We start from the raw sequence: 17,500 nt of genomic DNA, 5'->3' as shown, positions 1-17,500 counted from the left end.
CCCGGGCCTGCGCCTGGATCAGAGAGTCGAACTTCCTGCGGACGGAGACAAAGACGCGATGAACTATCTTCCACTGGATCAGAAATCGATGTAGTGTGAAGATAATAAGATTCATCTTCACGTTTTCCATGATAATGATTCATGTTTACACCTTGTTTAGATAAATTCATATTTTTCCACTTTGCTCTTTCACAACCAGGCTTTGATTTTCAATCACTTCCTGCAGATATTTCACGTTAATCTTCTCTTTGTCATGATCATCTAGATAATCATGACAAAGATTATCTAGATGATTCATATTATTTCACAACTTCCTGCTCGTCTGTTTTTACTGGTTCGTGCTTGACGTGACATTTGGATGATGTGTGTGTGTTGACGACGGGGCAGGCTGCAAATAAGACATAAATGAGAGAATAAAAAGAAAAGCAGCTGTTGCCCGCTCGTCCCTCACCCCGGCCCTGTGGCAGACTTCCCGTCCTGGTCCACAGACTTCTTCCCTCCTTTCCTCAGCTGGTTCTCCAGAGCGTCCACGCGGGACGACAGCTCCTGGAGGCCCGTGTCCGGGCGAGGGTGGCGAGGCGACGCCAGCGGACCCCCGTCCGACGACTGCCAGCCCTCGTCGTCCTCCGTGCCGCTCTGCGAGGCCTGGAAGCACCAGTTGACCTTGCGGGGGGCGGCGGGCCCGACGTCGCTGGAGGTGGAGAGGGAGCGCAGGCGGCTCTGGAGCCCTCGGATCACGGCCTGGGAGCGGGACAGCTGCGAGCGCAGGTCCTCCACGAGACGCTGGAGAGACGACGCCTCGTCCCCGAGTGCGGAGCTCTGCGCGGCGGCTTTGGTGAAGGGGGAGCCGCCGCTGGTGGCGGGCCACCACTGAGAGCCGCAGTCCAGAGACGTGCACATCTCCAGATCATCGAACTCTGTCAGGGAACAGACCAAAACACAGTCATCAGCTGATCCAGGGAAACTGAACCCACGACCATCATGAACTTCATCAGCCTCCTCAGCAGCAGCATCAACACAAACGACTCTGTTGTCAGGTCACAGAAGGTGGGGGTTCGATTCCCTTGATGCTGCCTGCCTCGGTGATCGTACTGTAAACGTTGTGCTCTCTTAAAGTGCAATATAGATCAAATCAAACTTCATGTTTGATCTTTCTCGCATTAAAAAAACATAATTTGATCATAAGACAATTTCGACATAGTTCCAAAATGCTTCAACCTAGAAAACTGGAGTTGATAAAAGTACTTTCTTTGAATTTGTCTGGTCTGGTGATGGACATGTGGACAGTTAGAGACTGTGGGAGCGGCGCTCTGCTGCCCTCTAGTGTTCCTGACACGACACCACATGATGCTGCAGTCTGGAACGTGAGTGTTTTTACATTGGTTCTGTTTGAAATGATGTGTGATCGCCTGGTGCCCGGAGCCGGGTCGGTACCTGGGCTGCTGGTGTCTTCCCGCTCCGCCTCCGTCTCGCTGCGGCCGCACGTCTCGTAGCCCGGGTCCTGCAGGTCCACCTGGATCTGCTTGGTGTCCCGCGGCACCGTCGTCTCCGCTGCGGAGACACAGAGGACGTGAGGTGACGGACAGACACAATCACACGTGACTGCAGCATGTGGGAACTCCTCCTGAGGGGCTCGACTCACCGATCAGCTGCTCGGCCTGGTCCCGCACCGTGGCCCCGGGCCCCAGGGGCCGCTCGCGACCCGGCTCCTGGTCCCGCTCGCCTGCCTGGAGACAGTGAGGACACACGGGGACAGATCATCGTTCTGCTTCTACTTCTTCCAACAGGATGGCTCCACATTAGGTTGTTTTTGACAGTTGCCCACATGACAGTTGAAGTCAGAGCCCGACCGATGTTATCGTCCGACATGAATCGTTCACAGACATCTCAGTATCAGCACACATGTTTGCATAAGTGTGCATTTATTAGTTTACATTTTAGGTCAATTCAATTATGTTTATTTTCTTAATTCAAGTCCTATATGTTTGGTTGTATTTGTGTTTTCTGTTTTTTATGTATGATAAAGTTTATGGTTGAACTAAAATGTCAAACATCACCTTCGACATACAGGTTTGATAACGATATCTTAGGAATCATTGACAGATTCATATTTTAGATGTATAAATATATCTATTGGCCGATGTATCGGTTTCAGGATTCTTGTACTACCTCATATTGATATCGGCATCGGACCCAGACACCCATATCGGTCCGGGCTCTAATTAGAGTATAAAAACATTGATGTTTCACAGATTTAACAGAATTTGACGAATGGAAAAGTAAAAATACACAAAAACATGTATGTGTATAAGGATGCAAACTTCAAGAAAGAAACCTCAACTTAAATGTGTACGAGTACAATATTAACACTAAACCCAACGTACTGTATTGATTAAAGATATATATTTTAAATAATAATTATAATACATTTAAAGGGCCCATATTGTCAAAATTGAGATATCCTGGCTTTTTCGCCTCACCCGTCATTCCGTTGCTAAGCAACAACACGAGAACAATCAGGAAGCGACGTCGTTGCACAGGATTCATAAGGAGATTAAAACAAGACACCACAACTAACTCTGAATTATTTGACCTTTCCAAAATTCCCCGGTACCCGGTGTCGGCCGCGGCCCGCGACGTGGAGCTGCTGCTGGGGCACAGACGCCGGGTACCGAGGACATGTTCGGAGTCGGGAGCAGGGAGATAGTTCCTCCAGGGCAGAAGCAGTCGGCCAATCAGAAGAGAGGCTCATAACATATTCATTCGACCTGTTTCTTTGCAGAGATATAAAACCATATTGAGATTTTTGGGGTTCTAAATAAAACAAATATATCTTCTTAAGGATGAAGACTTCAAGTAAAACACCAGAAAGGTTCAACATGCACCTTTAAAGGTCAGATAAGTGTAGACACTCATGGACACATCCAGACAAAAGCAGGCTTGAAGAGGTAAAGGATGAAATAATGAGGAAGTAAATCAGACATGGAGGCTGAGGTCTGGACCGCACCTGAGAGGAGGAGGCCTCGTGTCTCGTGTCTCCCTCCGCCCTCGGATCCTCTCCGGTGGGGGACAGAGGCAGCTCACTGTCCCAGGCTTCCCACATCTCAGAGCTCTCCTCCTCCTCCTCCTCCTCCTCCTCCTCTTCCTCCTGCTCCTCCTCTTCTATGGTCACATCCAGCTCCTCGTCTTCCTCGGCGTGTTCACCCTCCGTCAGCTGATGAGTTAAATCTTGGTTCTCTGCTCGGAGGCTGATCAGAGCTTTCCTTTAAAACACAGACACACGTGGATGGAACTTCTTTCTCCTCCAGGTTTCATGAAAATATATCAACTCAGCTTCAAAAAGGAGGAAAATGTGTCATTTTCTTACATTTTGTCCATAAATCAGTAATTGTCTCTGCTAATTTCAAGTCTATTTGTCATTTGTGCAGTTTAAATGTTTGGGATGAGACTTCAGATGAAGGTCATTATGCATGAATTACAACAAGATATAAGATTAACAATAGACATAGAAGATAGAAAATAATAATAAAGAAGAACGATTATTGATGAGGAATACATAACAGGTGAATAAATAAATCTCGGTGGTGTCAGGTAACGTGGAGTAACTAGATTCTATGATGGATATATTTCATATATATATATTATATATATACATATTTCTGGCAGCAGGACGCCGTGTGTGTCCTTGTTGTGACCGTGTTGCCGTGGTTTCCCTACCTCATCTGTGAGAGCGAGGAGAAGCCGCACTTCTCCAGCTGAGCCTTGAGCTCGGCCAGCTCCCGCTCCACCGCTCGCTTCTGCTCCACCAGCTGCTTGACCTCCGTCAGGCCGTGACCTTCGACCGCCGGCCCGAGGCCCGCGGCCTCTCCTGCAGCTCCGGAGCCCTGCGAGGAATCAGAGGCCGCTGAGCTTCCACTCATACACAAGTACAGTCCAGACTATAAATACAGTTTTCCTGTTGATTCCATCTAATTTGGGGATAAGTTCTCTGTGGTTCTGTAATGGGACCAAGCTGAAGGAAGTCGCCAGAGAAGTAACTTTAACAGGTGTTTTGACTGTTTCACTGAAAACTGGATCACTCTCAGTGATAGATATAGATATATAGATATATAGATATATAGATATATAGATATGTAGATATATAGATGAGCCTCAAACACACAGATTACAGATTAAATAAAGATAGAAACAAAACTTTATTGATCCATAAGGGCATTTAGAAAGTGATTAAAGAAAGGACCATCCAACGACAGTATCTATCCATCCATCATCCATCCATCTACAGTATCTATCCATCCATCATCCATCCATCATCCATCCATCTACAGTATCTATCCATCCATCATCCATCCATCTACAGTATCTATCCATCCATCATCCATCCATCTACAGTATCTATCCATCCATCATCCATCCATCGACAGTATCTATCCATCCATCATCCATCCATCATCCATCCATATACAGTATCTATCCATCCATCATCCATCCATCTACAGTATCTATCCATCCATCATCAATCCATCGACAGTATCTATCCATCCATCATCCATCCATCTAGAGTATCTATCCATCCATCATCCATCCATCATCAATCCATCATCAATCCATCATCCATCCATCTACAGTATCTATCCATCCATCATCCATCCATCTACAGTATCTATCCATCCATCATCAATCCATCGACAGTATCTATCCATCCATCATCCATCCATCATCCATCCATCTACAGTATCTATCCATCCAACATCCATCCATCATCCATCCATCTACAGTATCTATCCATCCATCATCCATCCATCATCCATCCATCTACAGTATCTATCCATCCAACATCCATCCATCATCCATCCATCTACAGTATCTATCCATCCAACATCCATCCATCATCCATCCATCTACAGTATCTATCCATCCATCATCCATCCATCTACAGTATCTATCCATCCATCATCCATCCATCTACAGTATCTATCCATCCATCATCCATCCATCTACAGTATCTATCCATCCATCATCCATCCATCTACAGTATCTATCCATCCATCATCCATCCATCATCCATCCATCTACAGTATCTATCCATCCATCATCCATCCATCATCCATCCATCTACAGTATCTATCCATCCACCATCCATCATCCATCCGATGGTTTCATACCTTGGTGGTTCTCAGAGTCGGGCCCCTCAGTTCTTCCTCCTCTTCATCGACGTCCTCACTGTTCAGATCTTCGTCCTCGTCCTCAGAACTCGGTTCTACACGACACAGAGGGGTTGAAAAAGAAAAAAGGAAAAGTGAGAATTCTCCTTCACTTGTCTTCACATCAGATTGAGACTGAGACTCTGAGACTGAGACACTGAGACTCTGAGACTGAGACACTGAGACTCTGAGACTGAGACACAGAGACACTGAGACTCTGAGACTCTGAGACTCTGAGACACTGAGACTGAGACACAGAGACACTGAGACTCTGAGACTGAGACACAGAGACACTGAGACACTGAGACTGAGACACAGAGACACTGAGACACTGAGACTCTGAGACTGAGACACTGAGACTCTGAGACTGAGACACTGAGACTGAGACACTGAGACACTGAGACTGAGACACTGAGACACTGAGACACTGAGACACTGAGACTCTGAGACACTGAGACACTGAGACACTGAGACTCTGAAACTCTGAGACACTGAGACTGAGACACTGAGACTGAGACACTGAGACTGAGACACTGAGACTGAGACACTGAGACACTGAGACTCTGAGACTCTGAGACTCTGAAACTCTGAGACTCTGAGACTCTGAGACTCTGAGCAGATCAGCAGACGCGGAGGAAACGTGTGTTCATCAGTGAATCAGCTGTTTCCTGTGATGTTCCCTCATCAGGTCGGTTCAGACGTCACTGGACTCTGAACCATCAGAACATTCAACAGCTTCTTCTTCTTCTGTCGTGTTGTAGTTTGATCTTTAATGTTTCACACTGATTCATTACTTTGATTTAACCTGAGATATGAAAACGATAAAAAAAAAACGGCGATGGGACGGATGTAGACAGAACAGGATTGTGGGTAATCTGAGCCTGTGAAACTTCGTGTGATGCAAATTAAATCCTTCTTGAATTCATTCATTTTCATCCATTCACACGTTCATACTTTACCCAGGAGTTTCCTTTCTCGCTGAACTATTATTATAATAACTATACTTATGATAAATAAATATTTATGACCTCTGCCAAGGAGGCTTGTTGGTTTGTTTGTCAGCAGGATGAAAAACCTCCTGAACAGATTTCAGTGAACTTGGTGGACGGAGGGAATCCACCAGGATATGTTTTAATCTCTTTCTTTAACGTTATGAGATAAGACAATTTTCACAGATTTCCCCAGAGAATAATTCGTGGATCTAGATGAAAACAATCCGACAGAGTCACTGACTGATTTTATGAGTGAGATCAAAAATAAATCTGGATCTGGTGGATTTAACGTGTTTTCATCAGGAGACGTGTTTGTTTCTTCCTTCTAGTTCACGTGTTCAGTTTCCTTTAATATTTCTCCTTTATTATTATTATTTCATCACCAGTGACTGGAGGAGAAAGATTAAATGTTCATGATTAATACGTCTGACGTGAGTTTTGGGGAGGAGAAGGATGAAGGCCGTGAGACGTGAAGCGTGTTATCAGATTATTAATCTGATGTTTGATGCAGTTTGACTTTGTGATCTGTGAATTTCTGTGACTGGACGTGTGAACTCACGAGAAACGAGGTGATGGAATCAAGCACACAACGTTAAACGTAACTCCGACCGTACAAACCGTGAAAAATCATAAATCCATGATTCAGGTTTTGTTTGTTTATTGACTGAACTGAACAAACACCAAGTTGATCAGTTTGATGAAATGTGCAGAACGTAACATGACGGACATTTCCATTAATATTCGTTCAATAAAAAAACCCTCATACTTACTGTAATCCAGTGTGACTCGATTTTACAATATTGATGAATATCGAACCATAAGAGAATAAAGACGCGACGAGTCTCATCGAGTCACATTCGAAAATAAGTTTGTCCATAAATGACGGCTGTGAACTGTAAACATAGTTAATAAACATGCTAATATCTTATATCATTAAACAGTATTTTTCATAATAATAATAATAATATAATCATATATTATTATCATATGCAACAAAACAAAAACAAAGCATGTGCAGGGTTTAATTTTCAAGCGTTTTGCAGTTTTAAGAAAAAAGGCTCATTCATGCAAACACACAGACACACACACACACACACACAGACACATACACACACCTACAGACACACACACACACAGACACACACACACACACTCACACACACACACACACACACACACAGACACAAACACAGACACAGACACACAGACACACACACACACACAGACACACACACACACACTCACACACACACTCACACAGACACACACACACCTACAGACACACACACACACAGACACACACACACACACACACACACACACAGACACAAACACAGACACACACACACAGACACACACACACACACAGACACACACACAGACACACACACACACACACTCACACACACACAAACACAGACACACACACACAGACACACACACACACAGACACACAGTCACACACACACGACGTTGAATTGATTCAAAAAATATAAAATATCTTAAAGTGACAGTAACTGCATTGAAGCGATAATCAACAAAGCTCTTAAATAATTAAATAAAAAATCATATTTAGATTTTTTAAGATTTGAGGAAATGTACCAGTTTTGTTCCAAATATTATAATTAAAATATGTCAAATTTACGGAATAAATGATCAAATAAATCTAATTCTACTAATTATTTTAAAGATTTTCAGCCTTCGGTGATGAAATCAGAGGAAATGATTTGATCTGTGATGGAGAGAAGGAGTTATTTACTATTTGTCTTTCTTTTCTTGTTCTGTATTATTTTTAACTTGATCTTTTTTAACAACTTGTAGAAGTTTGAAACCTGAAATGACTCGAGCTTCTTTAATCTCATGATCACAGTCGTGATCAGAATGTCACTGAGTCTCAGAGGAACAAACTCTGTGACAATCTAAGAATCTTCTTTTCTTTTTCTTTTCTCTTCACTTCTGTTACAAAGGAGGATGTTTGGATCCTCAAGTAATTTGCGCAGACAGAAGAGTGAGGCGACGTCCCACACGACACAACAACACCTGGTCCCAGTCGAAATAATCCCATGAAGATGAATTAGTCTCATCACCACGGTTAAGAAACATGCGACAGAGAAGACGCCACAGATCCGTCCCGTTTCCACCGCAGGTCACAATCAAACCGTGTTAATGTTAAATGGGCGGCCGGTCGCTCCGAGCGGACGAGTCACCGCGTCCGGCTGCCGCTACAGAAACTGTCCCATGCTTCTCTGGTGCCCACCTCCAATCTCAGGCTGCTGCCCGACGCCGGGCCGCACCAGGCCCTCCCTCAGCTCCTGGACCTCCTGGGTCAGACGCTCCACCAGCGGGAGGCCGGAGGGATCGGCCATCTGCCTCTGGAAGTCCTGTGGTGCACGCACACGCACACGCACACACACACACGCACACACACACAAAGACACACACACGCACGCACGCACGCACACACAAACACACATTCATACACACATATTCATACACACACACACATACACATTCATACACACATATTCATACACACACACACGCACACACGCACACGTTAATAGTCAACACCTAAACAATACTCTATTTGAATAAAAGACAAAAAGCTGCAGCTGAGGTCAAATCCTGGATGTTACATTTTTGACATATCAACTAAACAATTAATAAAGTGTTTTTGTTCTTATCATATGTCGGTTAATATTTTGTATGAATATATTTTGAATGTGAGCAAGAGTGAGGAAGATGAACTGTTTACAAACCGACAGGATTGTTTGCCAAAAAATGCAAAAAAAGCTTGTTTGGCAAACGACGAGAGATTTGTGATTTTTTTTATTTTAGAAGATAAATCTCAAAAATAAAACTAAAGTTGAGTGAATAAAGATTAATGTGGCTTTAATAATCATGTCTGCAGAGAAAAAATTACGTTTTTCTAATGAAAATTGATCCAATTTCGCTGAGACGTCTCACTTCCTGTTGACGTTTGTTTTGCACTTCCTGTTTGTTGACCTGTCGTCTTTACTTTACATCACCATTTGTTTACTTCCACTACCACTTCCTGTTCTTCATAAGAAACGTCAACAGGAGGCGTCATCACCCAATCAGGATCATTGTGGTGACGTCGTTGTCTCTCTCACTGACCCGGATGACTCCCTCCTTCACTCGCAGCGCCCGGCTGAGCGAGTCCAGCTCCGCCTCCCGCCTCCCGCTCCGCTCCTGGTTCTCCTTCTCCCTCCTCAGGGCCAGACGCAGCTCCTCCCTCGCCGCCTGCAGCTCCAGCTCCAGCTCCAGGTCCTGGTCCTGGTCCGTCCCCGACCCGGACCCCGAGCACAGCTGCCTGCGTAGCTCCTGCAGCCTCGACGTCTGCTCGCTCATCACGTCGCCGAGCCGCCGCGCAGACTCCTGGAGGAAGACGAGTCACGGTTTAATCTACACGACTGTTTTTCACTCTGCGTCTTCTACGTCTTCACTCGGCGCCGCTGCTCTACCTGGATGTACTGGTCCCTGGAGCCCAGGGCCGTCAGCAGAGCCTGGACCTGGTCCTGGTGCTGCTGGGCCTGGTGGGTCCGGTCGGCGAGCACTTCCTGGAAGAGGCTGTCTTTGAGCCGGAGGCGGACCTTCAGCTCCTCCAGGACGTCGCCGGGCGCCGACTGGATCTGAGCGAGCAGCGAACAGCGCAGATCCTACGACCCGGAGGAAGAGGAGGAGGAGGAGGAAGAGGAAGAGGGGGAGGAAGAGGAAGAGGAGAGAGAGGAGGAGGAAGAGGAGGAGGAGGAGGAGAAGGAGGAGGAAGAGGAGGAGGAGGAGGAAGAGGAGGAGAAGGAGAAAGAGGAGGAGGAAGAGGAGGAGGAGGAGGAGGAGGAGAAAGAGGAGGAAGAGGAGGAGGAGAAGGAGGAGGAGAAAGAGGAGGAAGAGGAGGAAGAGGAGGAGGAAGAGGGGGAGGAAGAGGAAGAGGAGGAGAAACATTAATCCATGAGAGAGAAAAATATAAAAATAATAATTTAATATAAATGATATATTAATGCCTCTCTCTGTCTCTGTACCTGCGCCTCCTGAGAGCGGGCGAGCAGCGCCGCCTGCAGCTGACTGATGATGTCATCGCGCTCGCTCAGTGCGCGGCTCTGACGCTCGTCACTCTGACGCTGACGCCGCTGGACGCTCGTCCAGGCGTCTCTCACCTGCTGCAGCTCCACGGCCTTACCACGCAGCAGCAGCTCCAGGCTCTGACACACACACACACACACACACACACACACACACAGACAGACAGACAGACAGACAGACACATACACACACACATACAAAAACACGCGCACTCAGTTAGGGTGGAGCGTCAGACGAATCAAGGAAAAGAGATGATATGTGTGTGTGTGTGTGTGTGTGTGTGTGTGTGTGTGTGTGTGTGTGTGTGTGTATACGTGTGTGTGTCCTCACATTGATGGTCTCCTCGTTGTTGACCAGGACAGACCGTTGTCTCTCCATGTCTCTCTCTTTCTCTCGGAGCAGCAGCTGAAGACGACGAGTTTCTTCCTCTTTCTCCTCGATGCAGAGAAACTTCTCATCCAGCGCTCGCTGCAGAGCAACCAATCAGAGGAGAGAGAGAGAGTGTCAATCATCTCTGAACACGACGGGGGGAAGGAGCCTGACATCGAGCCTGGATTAATAACTAGCACTTTTACTGTTTTTGGAAAACCCAAACAAGATATTTATGAAAAAAAATAATATATATATAAATATATTTATTCATAAAGGTAAAAGAAATTACACAAATAAACTTAATAATATTTATAATTAAATTAATAATATAAATAATAAAATTGACAGTAAAAAATAAAATAAAAATAAAAATAAAAATAAAAAGTAAAATTAAAATTAAAATTAAAATTAAAATTAAAAATTAAAAATAAAAATTAAAAATAAAATTGAAAATAAAAATAAAAATAAAAATAAAAATAAAATTAAAAATAAAAATAAAAGTAAAAGTAAAAGTAAAAATAAAAATAAAAATAAAAATAAAAATAAAAATAAAAATACAGTTTTGGCAAAATTCAGAACCAAGTCATTACAGAACAAAACATTGTGGTGTGTGGCGAGCGAGCGAGTTATTTACCTCCAGAGCTCGATCTCGCTCTCTGACCCGCTGACGGAGCTTCTGAAGCAGAGAGTCTCTCTTCTCCTTCTGAGGATCGTCCAGCAGCTCACAGTAATCCTGATGACACACACACACACACACACACACACACACACACACACACACACACACACACACACACACACACACACACACACACAGTCAGCTCAACAGGAAACACTCGTCGAGATCCTCGAGTAACTCCATCAAGGAGATTATGTGATTGGTTTGTTTGGTCTGTTTATTAGTTTTAACCCTTTAAGTAGGATTATTCAAAAAGTTACAGATGGATTTGCATTAAATATTGTATCAATTATTTGTCTCAGCTTAGGTAGAACCTTTAACCTTTTTTACAAATACATAACATATTAAAGATTTGTAGGTCAGATGGAGATGACAGTACACTCTCTGGGGGGTTGTTGAGGTGTTTAGTGGCCGTTAGAGGAACTGCAGTACAGTGTGTTAGTTTGTGACCTCTGACCTCCAGCAGCTGCTCTTTGGTCTGCAGCGACGTCATCAGCTCTCTGATCCTCTTCTCTCTCTCCTCCCTCTCCCTCTCCTTCTCTCGCTCGCCCTCCCTCAGCTGCTCCTCTCTCTCCTGCAGGGCCGACCGGGCCTGGTCCAGAACCGACTGCAGCTCCTGCACAACGCAACACAAACAACGACACACACACACGCGTCAGCACAAAGAGCCGCGAGGGCGAGAGGCCATCTTCCTCGTTGTGTTTCCTTCACCTGGTTGTGCGTCTCCGTCTCCCTGCGGTGCTGCAGCGCCCCCTGCAGGTCCGTCTCCAGCCGCTGCAGGGCCCGGCTCAGGTCCTCCTGCGCTCTGGCCGCCTGGCGCTGCGACCGCTCGCCGGCCTGCAGCTCCAGCTGCGCCTGGAAGAGAGAGGCCTGCAGAGCCAGGACCTCGACCGGACCTCGGGCGCTCTCTGCCCCCGACACCTGCAGGTGAAGAGCCGAGGACGGACGGACGTGTGAAGGGCGCAGGAGGAGGAAATATTAACAAATATGAATCTTTTCACGTCGGTGTCGGAGCGGCTGGACGAACCTGCGGCAGCAGCTGGTGGCGGTCGACGAGCTCTTTGAGAGAACACAGCATCTTGTTCTGCTCCTCGATCACCGTGTACAGGTCTGCAGCCTGAACACACACACACACACACACGGTTCACACCTGTGACTGTTACGACACTCTGACATTTTCACTCCTGACCAGCAGTGGGCGCTATCTCAAATATATTCCATGTACCTCGGCTTGTTGCACATGTGATGTATTAAAAGACTGTCCCAACAGAAACCATGACGACTAGAATCATCGCGCTGGTGTTATCGTCTGCATCAAAGGGTTCAATTATGTATTTATGAAACTGTGCTTTAGAGGAGATTTAAAAATGTCGCGATATATATCGTGTATCGCGCTATAACAAAAATGTACCACGAGATTATTTAAAGGCCGTATCGCCGGCCCTACTTTAGCTTCCTTCCTTCCTGCTGTTCAGTCTTTTCTTTACATGTCTACATTTATCCCCCTCTCTTTTCTGTCCCTCCCTCTCTACCTCCGCCTCCTTGGAGCTGAAGTTATCGGCGATGTTCTGGATGCTTCGCTCCTGCTGCTGGGCTTCCTCTCGGGCCGACCGCAGCTCCAGCTCCATCTCACCCAGACGCTGCTGCAGCTTCTACAAAACACACAAACTGCTGAGTCAATATAATAATAATAATAATAATAATAATAATAATAATATGTTGATTGCAAGTTGAGATCTGCTGCCGCCCAGTCGTTGGTACCTGGTTCCCGCTCTCGCCCTCTCGGATCGTGGCCTGCAGCGAGCGGACCTGCAGCCGGGCCTCCTGCAGCTCGGACACACAGCGACCGGCGCCGCTCTCGTAGCGACTCAGCTGATCCTGCTGCTCGTCCATCAGGCGCTGGAGAGAACGGGAGCAATCGAGTCAGTGTCGGACATTCGTACAGTAATTTAATACTTTGACTCTAAATATTACTACTGTAATGTTCTGTTGTGGGCTGTGAAACATGCTGAAATAAAAGCTTGGCTACAAAAAACTATTTAATCACTAATCAATCGATGGATCGGTGGTTTCTCAGCGCGTTGTCGTGTTTGTGTTTGTGCGGACGACTGAACGAAAGTGGAAACACTGTCGTCAGCTCGCTGTCCAACGACTTCCCGAGGAAGCGGTCGTTGCCACGGCGATCGTGTTGTGGACTTCCTTGTTTTGTTTTGTTCTGATTGGGGCCGCGTGATGCCACTGCTCCTCCGCCACACCATCGGTTGGAACGTGGAACCGTTTCTGCAGCTGGTTCAGATTCATTTCAGAAACGTCAGAGGACATTTTTCAGAAATAGAAACAGTTCACATTTATGGAACCGGTCTCTTGATGTGCAGCAGCGAAACAGATGAATCAATTCATTTTACTTCCTCTATTTTGTTTTCTATTAAAAAAACCTCATAACTTATAAACTCATAACTTTCCATCTTATTGAAAGTGAATACAACTTCCTGGATTTGCCTGTTTATCTAGTTCTTCCTCGGGTCACGCTCCCCATCGGGAATCAGTTCTGTGGTTTCTTTAATCCTAATCCTCCTGATTAACAAACAATCAGACAAACTGACGGTAGAAATAAACTGAATGTTCTTCCGACCGACCAGTGTCGGTCACTTTCACCATGGGACTGTTGCTGTTACCGACGGCTACAAACCGTCCAATCAGAATCCAGCATGTGGACGATGCAGGAGAAGGGAGAGAGGTGCTTGTTTCATTTTTTTGATCTTTTAAATTCTTAAATTGAGAATTTTCTTCCCGTACCAACACGGAAACGGACCAGTTCACCAGATGCAGTCGGTGAGAAATGAACGTGACGGATCCGACTTTAATAAACCGCCCTCAGCTCGGCGGTGAGAAGGTCGGACGTCGTCACTGTACACAGCAGTTTAATTCATCTGTGTTTAAATCAGCTGTGTGTGAGTAACCCGAGCGAGACCTCCATTGTGCCGCTGCTGTATTTCCTTCCAACGGAGCGACGCAGCTGCAGATAATAGACTTCAACAGTCGACACATTCCTGCGACTCATTAACATCACAATAGACCGAGCTCAACCTTCACGCGGGACCCAGCTTGGAGACTGTCGCCATGCCAACGGGAGCGTTGCTAGGACACCGATGAAGGAAGGGCATTCATGCCCCCACCACCAGCCCCCCTCCCCCCGAGAGAGTAATCAAGGACCCGAGTGTGTTCAGCTTCGTCAGCGGCGACGAGGACGAGCGACACAGAGAATCCTCCGAGATTTGACCTGGTTGGGTTTGAAACGGCGGCCGCGACACAAACAGGAAGTCGGCTGCTCGCTCACAAACAGGAAGTCGGCTGCTCGCTCACAAACAGGAAGTCGGCTGCTCGCTCACAAACAGGAAGTCGGCTGCTCGCTCACAAACAGGAAGTCGGCTGCTAGCTCTTCTTAGAGAAGCAGCGTTGACATTTGTTGTTGTGTTTGTTCTGCATCATCTGGACTCGAGAGTCAGTGACAGGATGCTGCTCATCAGCGTTTGAGATGAAATCAAACTGCAGATTGTTTCACCTGCTAATCAGATTTGTAATGTTCAGTTTTAACAATTTTTGCCTTGTATGTCCCCCCCCCCCCCCCAATATTGCCCTTTTTGAGAATTCCGGCTGCAGAGGCAGAAAGATCTCCAACACATTTTCCATCAGCAGCTTCCAACAGTCCGTCAACTACCTGCTGAAATCTGAACGGTCTGCACGGAACATAATCGTCCACCCACTGCTCCTCCATCTCCGCCAGCTCCGCCTGCAGCTCCTGCTCTGGACACGGGGTCACCACCTCCGGTATCGGCCGGTGGGGGGGGTAGAGTTCGCCGTCGTCGCCCGCCGCTCCGCAGGGCGACCGCAGAGAGACGGACAGGCTCAGCGAAAGACCCTTTCCCACTTTGGCCTTGACCAGGACCGGGAGCTTGCTGCCCCTCCGAGGCTTCACCGGCCGGTACTCGCAGGCCCTCAGGAGGCTCAGCGTCGCCTCCAGCCCGGAGAGGGAGCTGTCGCTCGGGGGGTCGTCCCACGGGTGGTCCCTTCTCGCCCGAGCGTCCTCCGGGTCTCTCTCCACTTCAGTCTCTTTGTGATTTGCCAGAGGGCGACTCACGTCCACCGCGGTGTCGAGAGATTCCACAGAAGACGCCGGACTGGGACTCGTCTGGTCGAACACTGTCTCAGCTGAGGGAGACTCAAGGGCAGGGGTCGTGGTTTCGGACCCTCCGGAGGCTCTGGTGGGCTCCTCCACCCCCTGGGCGCCGGGCGAGTAGCGGGTGGTCGGCCCGCAGGACGTGCTCCTCTGGCCGAGCCTGCGAGGAACCTTGCACACCGCCTCGTAGTCGGAGTCCGCTACGCGGAGGGCGGCGCAGCCCCTGCACCTCCTCGGCTTCTGGCCGGACTGAGGGTCTCCTCCTGGGCAGCGGTGGAGATGTTGCTGGTCCGGGACGGGCTCGTCCTTATCAGCCCACGACTCGTACCCAGAGAAAGTCAGATCGTCCTGAATCATGTCGGAGTATCTCACGTCCTGGAGGGCCGACAGGTCCACCACGGGCACGTCTTCCGACGCCGCCTCAGCCTCCGGGTCGGGCTCAGTCCCGGGAACCGGAGCGGCGCTCTCGTCGTCGGCGTTGTTCTTCCGGTACATCCCTCCGATGCACTGCCTCAGCCGGTCCTTCTCCAGCAGCAGCTTGTGGAGGCGCTCCAGCGACAGCGCCTCCACGCGGGCGATCACCGTGTCGAAGCGGTACATGCGGTCCAGCATGAAGGCGCACTTGGAGCAGGCGAACTCGCCGCGGCCGTCCCGGCTCAGCTCGCGGCCCAGCGCGTGGGACAGCAGCACCTGCAGGTTGAGCTTGGCCGCCGGGTGGAAGATCCACCGGCGCTGGTTGCCGCAGAGCTCGCGGGCGCAGATGCGACACGCCTCCTTGGTCTTCACCACGTCCAGCATCCTGGCGGCGGGTGACGGTCGAGCACGGGGACACGGGAGAGTTTCTTTAGCTTGTAGGTGCTGATTTATCTCCAGGAGTTGGTTCATTCATTCAGCCAAAATAAATATAAAAAACTTGAGTTATGAGTTTGTCCAGTGACGCGTTGATGATTCATTCCTTCCTGGTCGTCCGCAGAAACAACAGTGTGACTGGATCGAAGTTTAGAAGAGATCAGCCACTACATGGACCTCGTGGTGAAGCTGTTGGATCAGCGACAATCAAGAATCAAAGTTTTAACCTTCAGACTGATTGAATGAGATTCGACGACGGAGAGATTCTTTGTGTCGCTCAAGAGGAGAGAGGATGAGACGAGAGGATGGAGATGATGGAGATGATGGAGGTGATGGAGGTGATGGAGGTAGCAGCAGCAGCATCAGTCCTGGAGTCAGGCGCTCAGATCTCGTGACGTCACGACGACGTGATTTCAGCGGGCGGATGTGAGAGTCACGTGTCACATCACCTCCTCACGTCCTCGCGTGTTCGGATCACGAGGATCGATCATCTCCCGCTGCACCAGCTCCTCCTCCTCCTCCTCCTCTTCCTCTTCCTCCTCCTCCTCTTCCTCTTCCTCCTCCTCTTCCTCCTCCTCCTCTTCCTCCTCCTCCTCCTCCTCCTCCTCTTCCTCTTCCTCCTCCTCTTCCTCCTCCTCCTCTTCCTCCTCTCGTTACGATCCGACACGAACACGGAAAAACACGAGCCCTGTCGTCGTCGTCGCTCCTCCTCTGGATGTTTCCTCGGGATTCACCGGGTTCTGTCCGCGGCTCTGCCCGGTTCCGTGTCCGTTAGTCGTCCGTCATCTGTCCGTCATCTGTCCGTTGTCCGGCCGGTTCCACCGCGACACGACGGGGCGACGCTGACTCCGACCGAAGATCGTCTATGTACGAGCGGAGGTCTCACTCCGCAGCGTTAACTAGTGCAGAAACCACGAGCCGATCCCGCTCACTCACACATAAAGACCTCAAAGTCTTTCATTCATGATCCATAATAATCGACAAAGATCCCATGAAGTTAATAACCACGAAAATATGATGAATATGAATTCATCTATTAAGCTCTAATAAACATTTTTTGTCATAAATGCTTCTGAAGGTTTTTGTTGATTCAAATTATTTTTCATATTAAAAATCTCTGTATTGT

The 17,500-nt window shown here is 47.8% G+C and overlaps 1 protein-coding gene across 7 annotated transcripts in view; it reads right to left on the bottom strand.

Moving 5' to 3' along the window:
* LOC118318860 (phosphodiesterase 4D interacting protein) overlaps window positions 1–17,500 on the bottom strand; it is an 82,116-nt gene that overhangs the window by 14,088 nt on the left and 50,528 nt on the right. For 4 of the 7 annotated variants that reach the window (XM_035648898.2, XM_035648900.2, XM_035648899.2 and 1 more), the window contains exons 1-19: window positions 15,067–16,945; window positions 13,110–13,247; window positions 12,881–13,000; window positions 12,376–12,465; window positions 12,060–12,269; window positions 11,806–11,964; window positions 11,304–11,402; window positions 10,628–10,765; window positions 10,237–10,416; window positions 9,682–9,876; window positions 9,335–9,595; window positions 8,454–8,577; window positions 5,166–5,260; window positions 3,718–3,884; window positions 3,008–3,263; window positions 1,643–1,727; window positions 1,435–1,551; window positions 452–917; window positions 1–35 (exon numbers count right to left, since the gene is read on the bottom strand). The exon at window positions 1–35 is cut by the window's left edge and continues 201 nt beyond it. In XM_035648898.2, coding sequence (XP_035504791.2) covers window positions 1–35; window positions 452–917; window positions 1,435–1,551; window positions 1,643–1,727; window positions 3,008–3,263; window positions 3,718–3,884; window positions 5,166–5,260; window positions 8,454–8,577; window positions 9,335–9,595; window positions 9,682–9,876; window positions 10,237–10,416; window positions 10,628–10,765; window positions 11,304–11,402; window positions 11,806–11,964; window positions 12,060–12,269; window positions 12,376–12,465; window positions 12,881–13,000; window positions 13,110–13,247; window positions 15,067–16,410 — 4,279 coding nt within the window. In that variant the 5' untranslated portion in view covers window positions 16,411–16,945. Of the gene's footprint in view, window positions 36–451; window positions 918–1,434; window positions 1,552–1,642; window positions 1,728–3,007; window positions 3,264–3,717; window positions 3,885–5,165; window positions 5,261–8,453; window positions 8,578–9,334; window positions 9,596–9,681; window positions 9,877–10,236; window positions 10,417–10,627; window positions 10,766–11,303; window positions 11,403–11,805; window positions 11,965–12,059; window positions 12,270–12,375; window positions 12,466–12,880; window positions 13,001–13,109; window positions 13,248–15,066; window positions 16,946–17,500 lie in introns of those variants that run through there. The other 3 variants (XM_035648903.2, XM_035648902.2, XM_035648905.2) reach the window with 1 other exon arrangement.

The sequence above is a fragment of the Scophthalmus maximus genome, chromosome 13 (genome assembly GCF_022379125.1).
Source record: "Scophthalmus maximus strain ysfricsl-2021 chromosome 13, ASM2237912v1, whole genome shotgun sequence".
NCBI classification, from domain to species: domain Eukaryota; kingdom Metazoa; phylum Chordata; class Actinopteri; order Pleuronectiformes; family Scophthalmidae; genus Scophthalmus; species Scophthalmus maximus.
The sequence above is the reverse complement of the archived record's forward strand: the minus strand, read 5'-3'. Positions and strand labels throughout refer to the sequence as shown.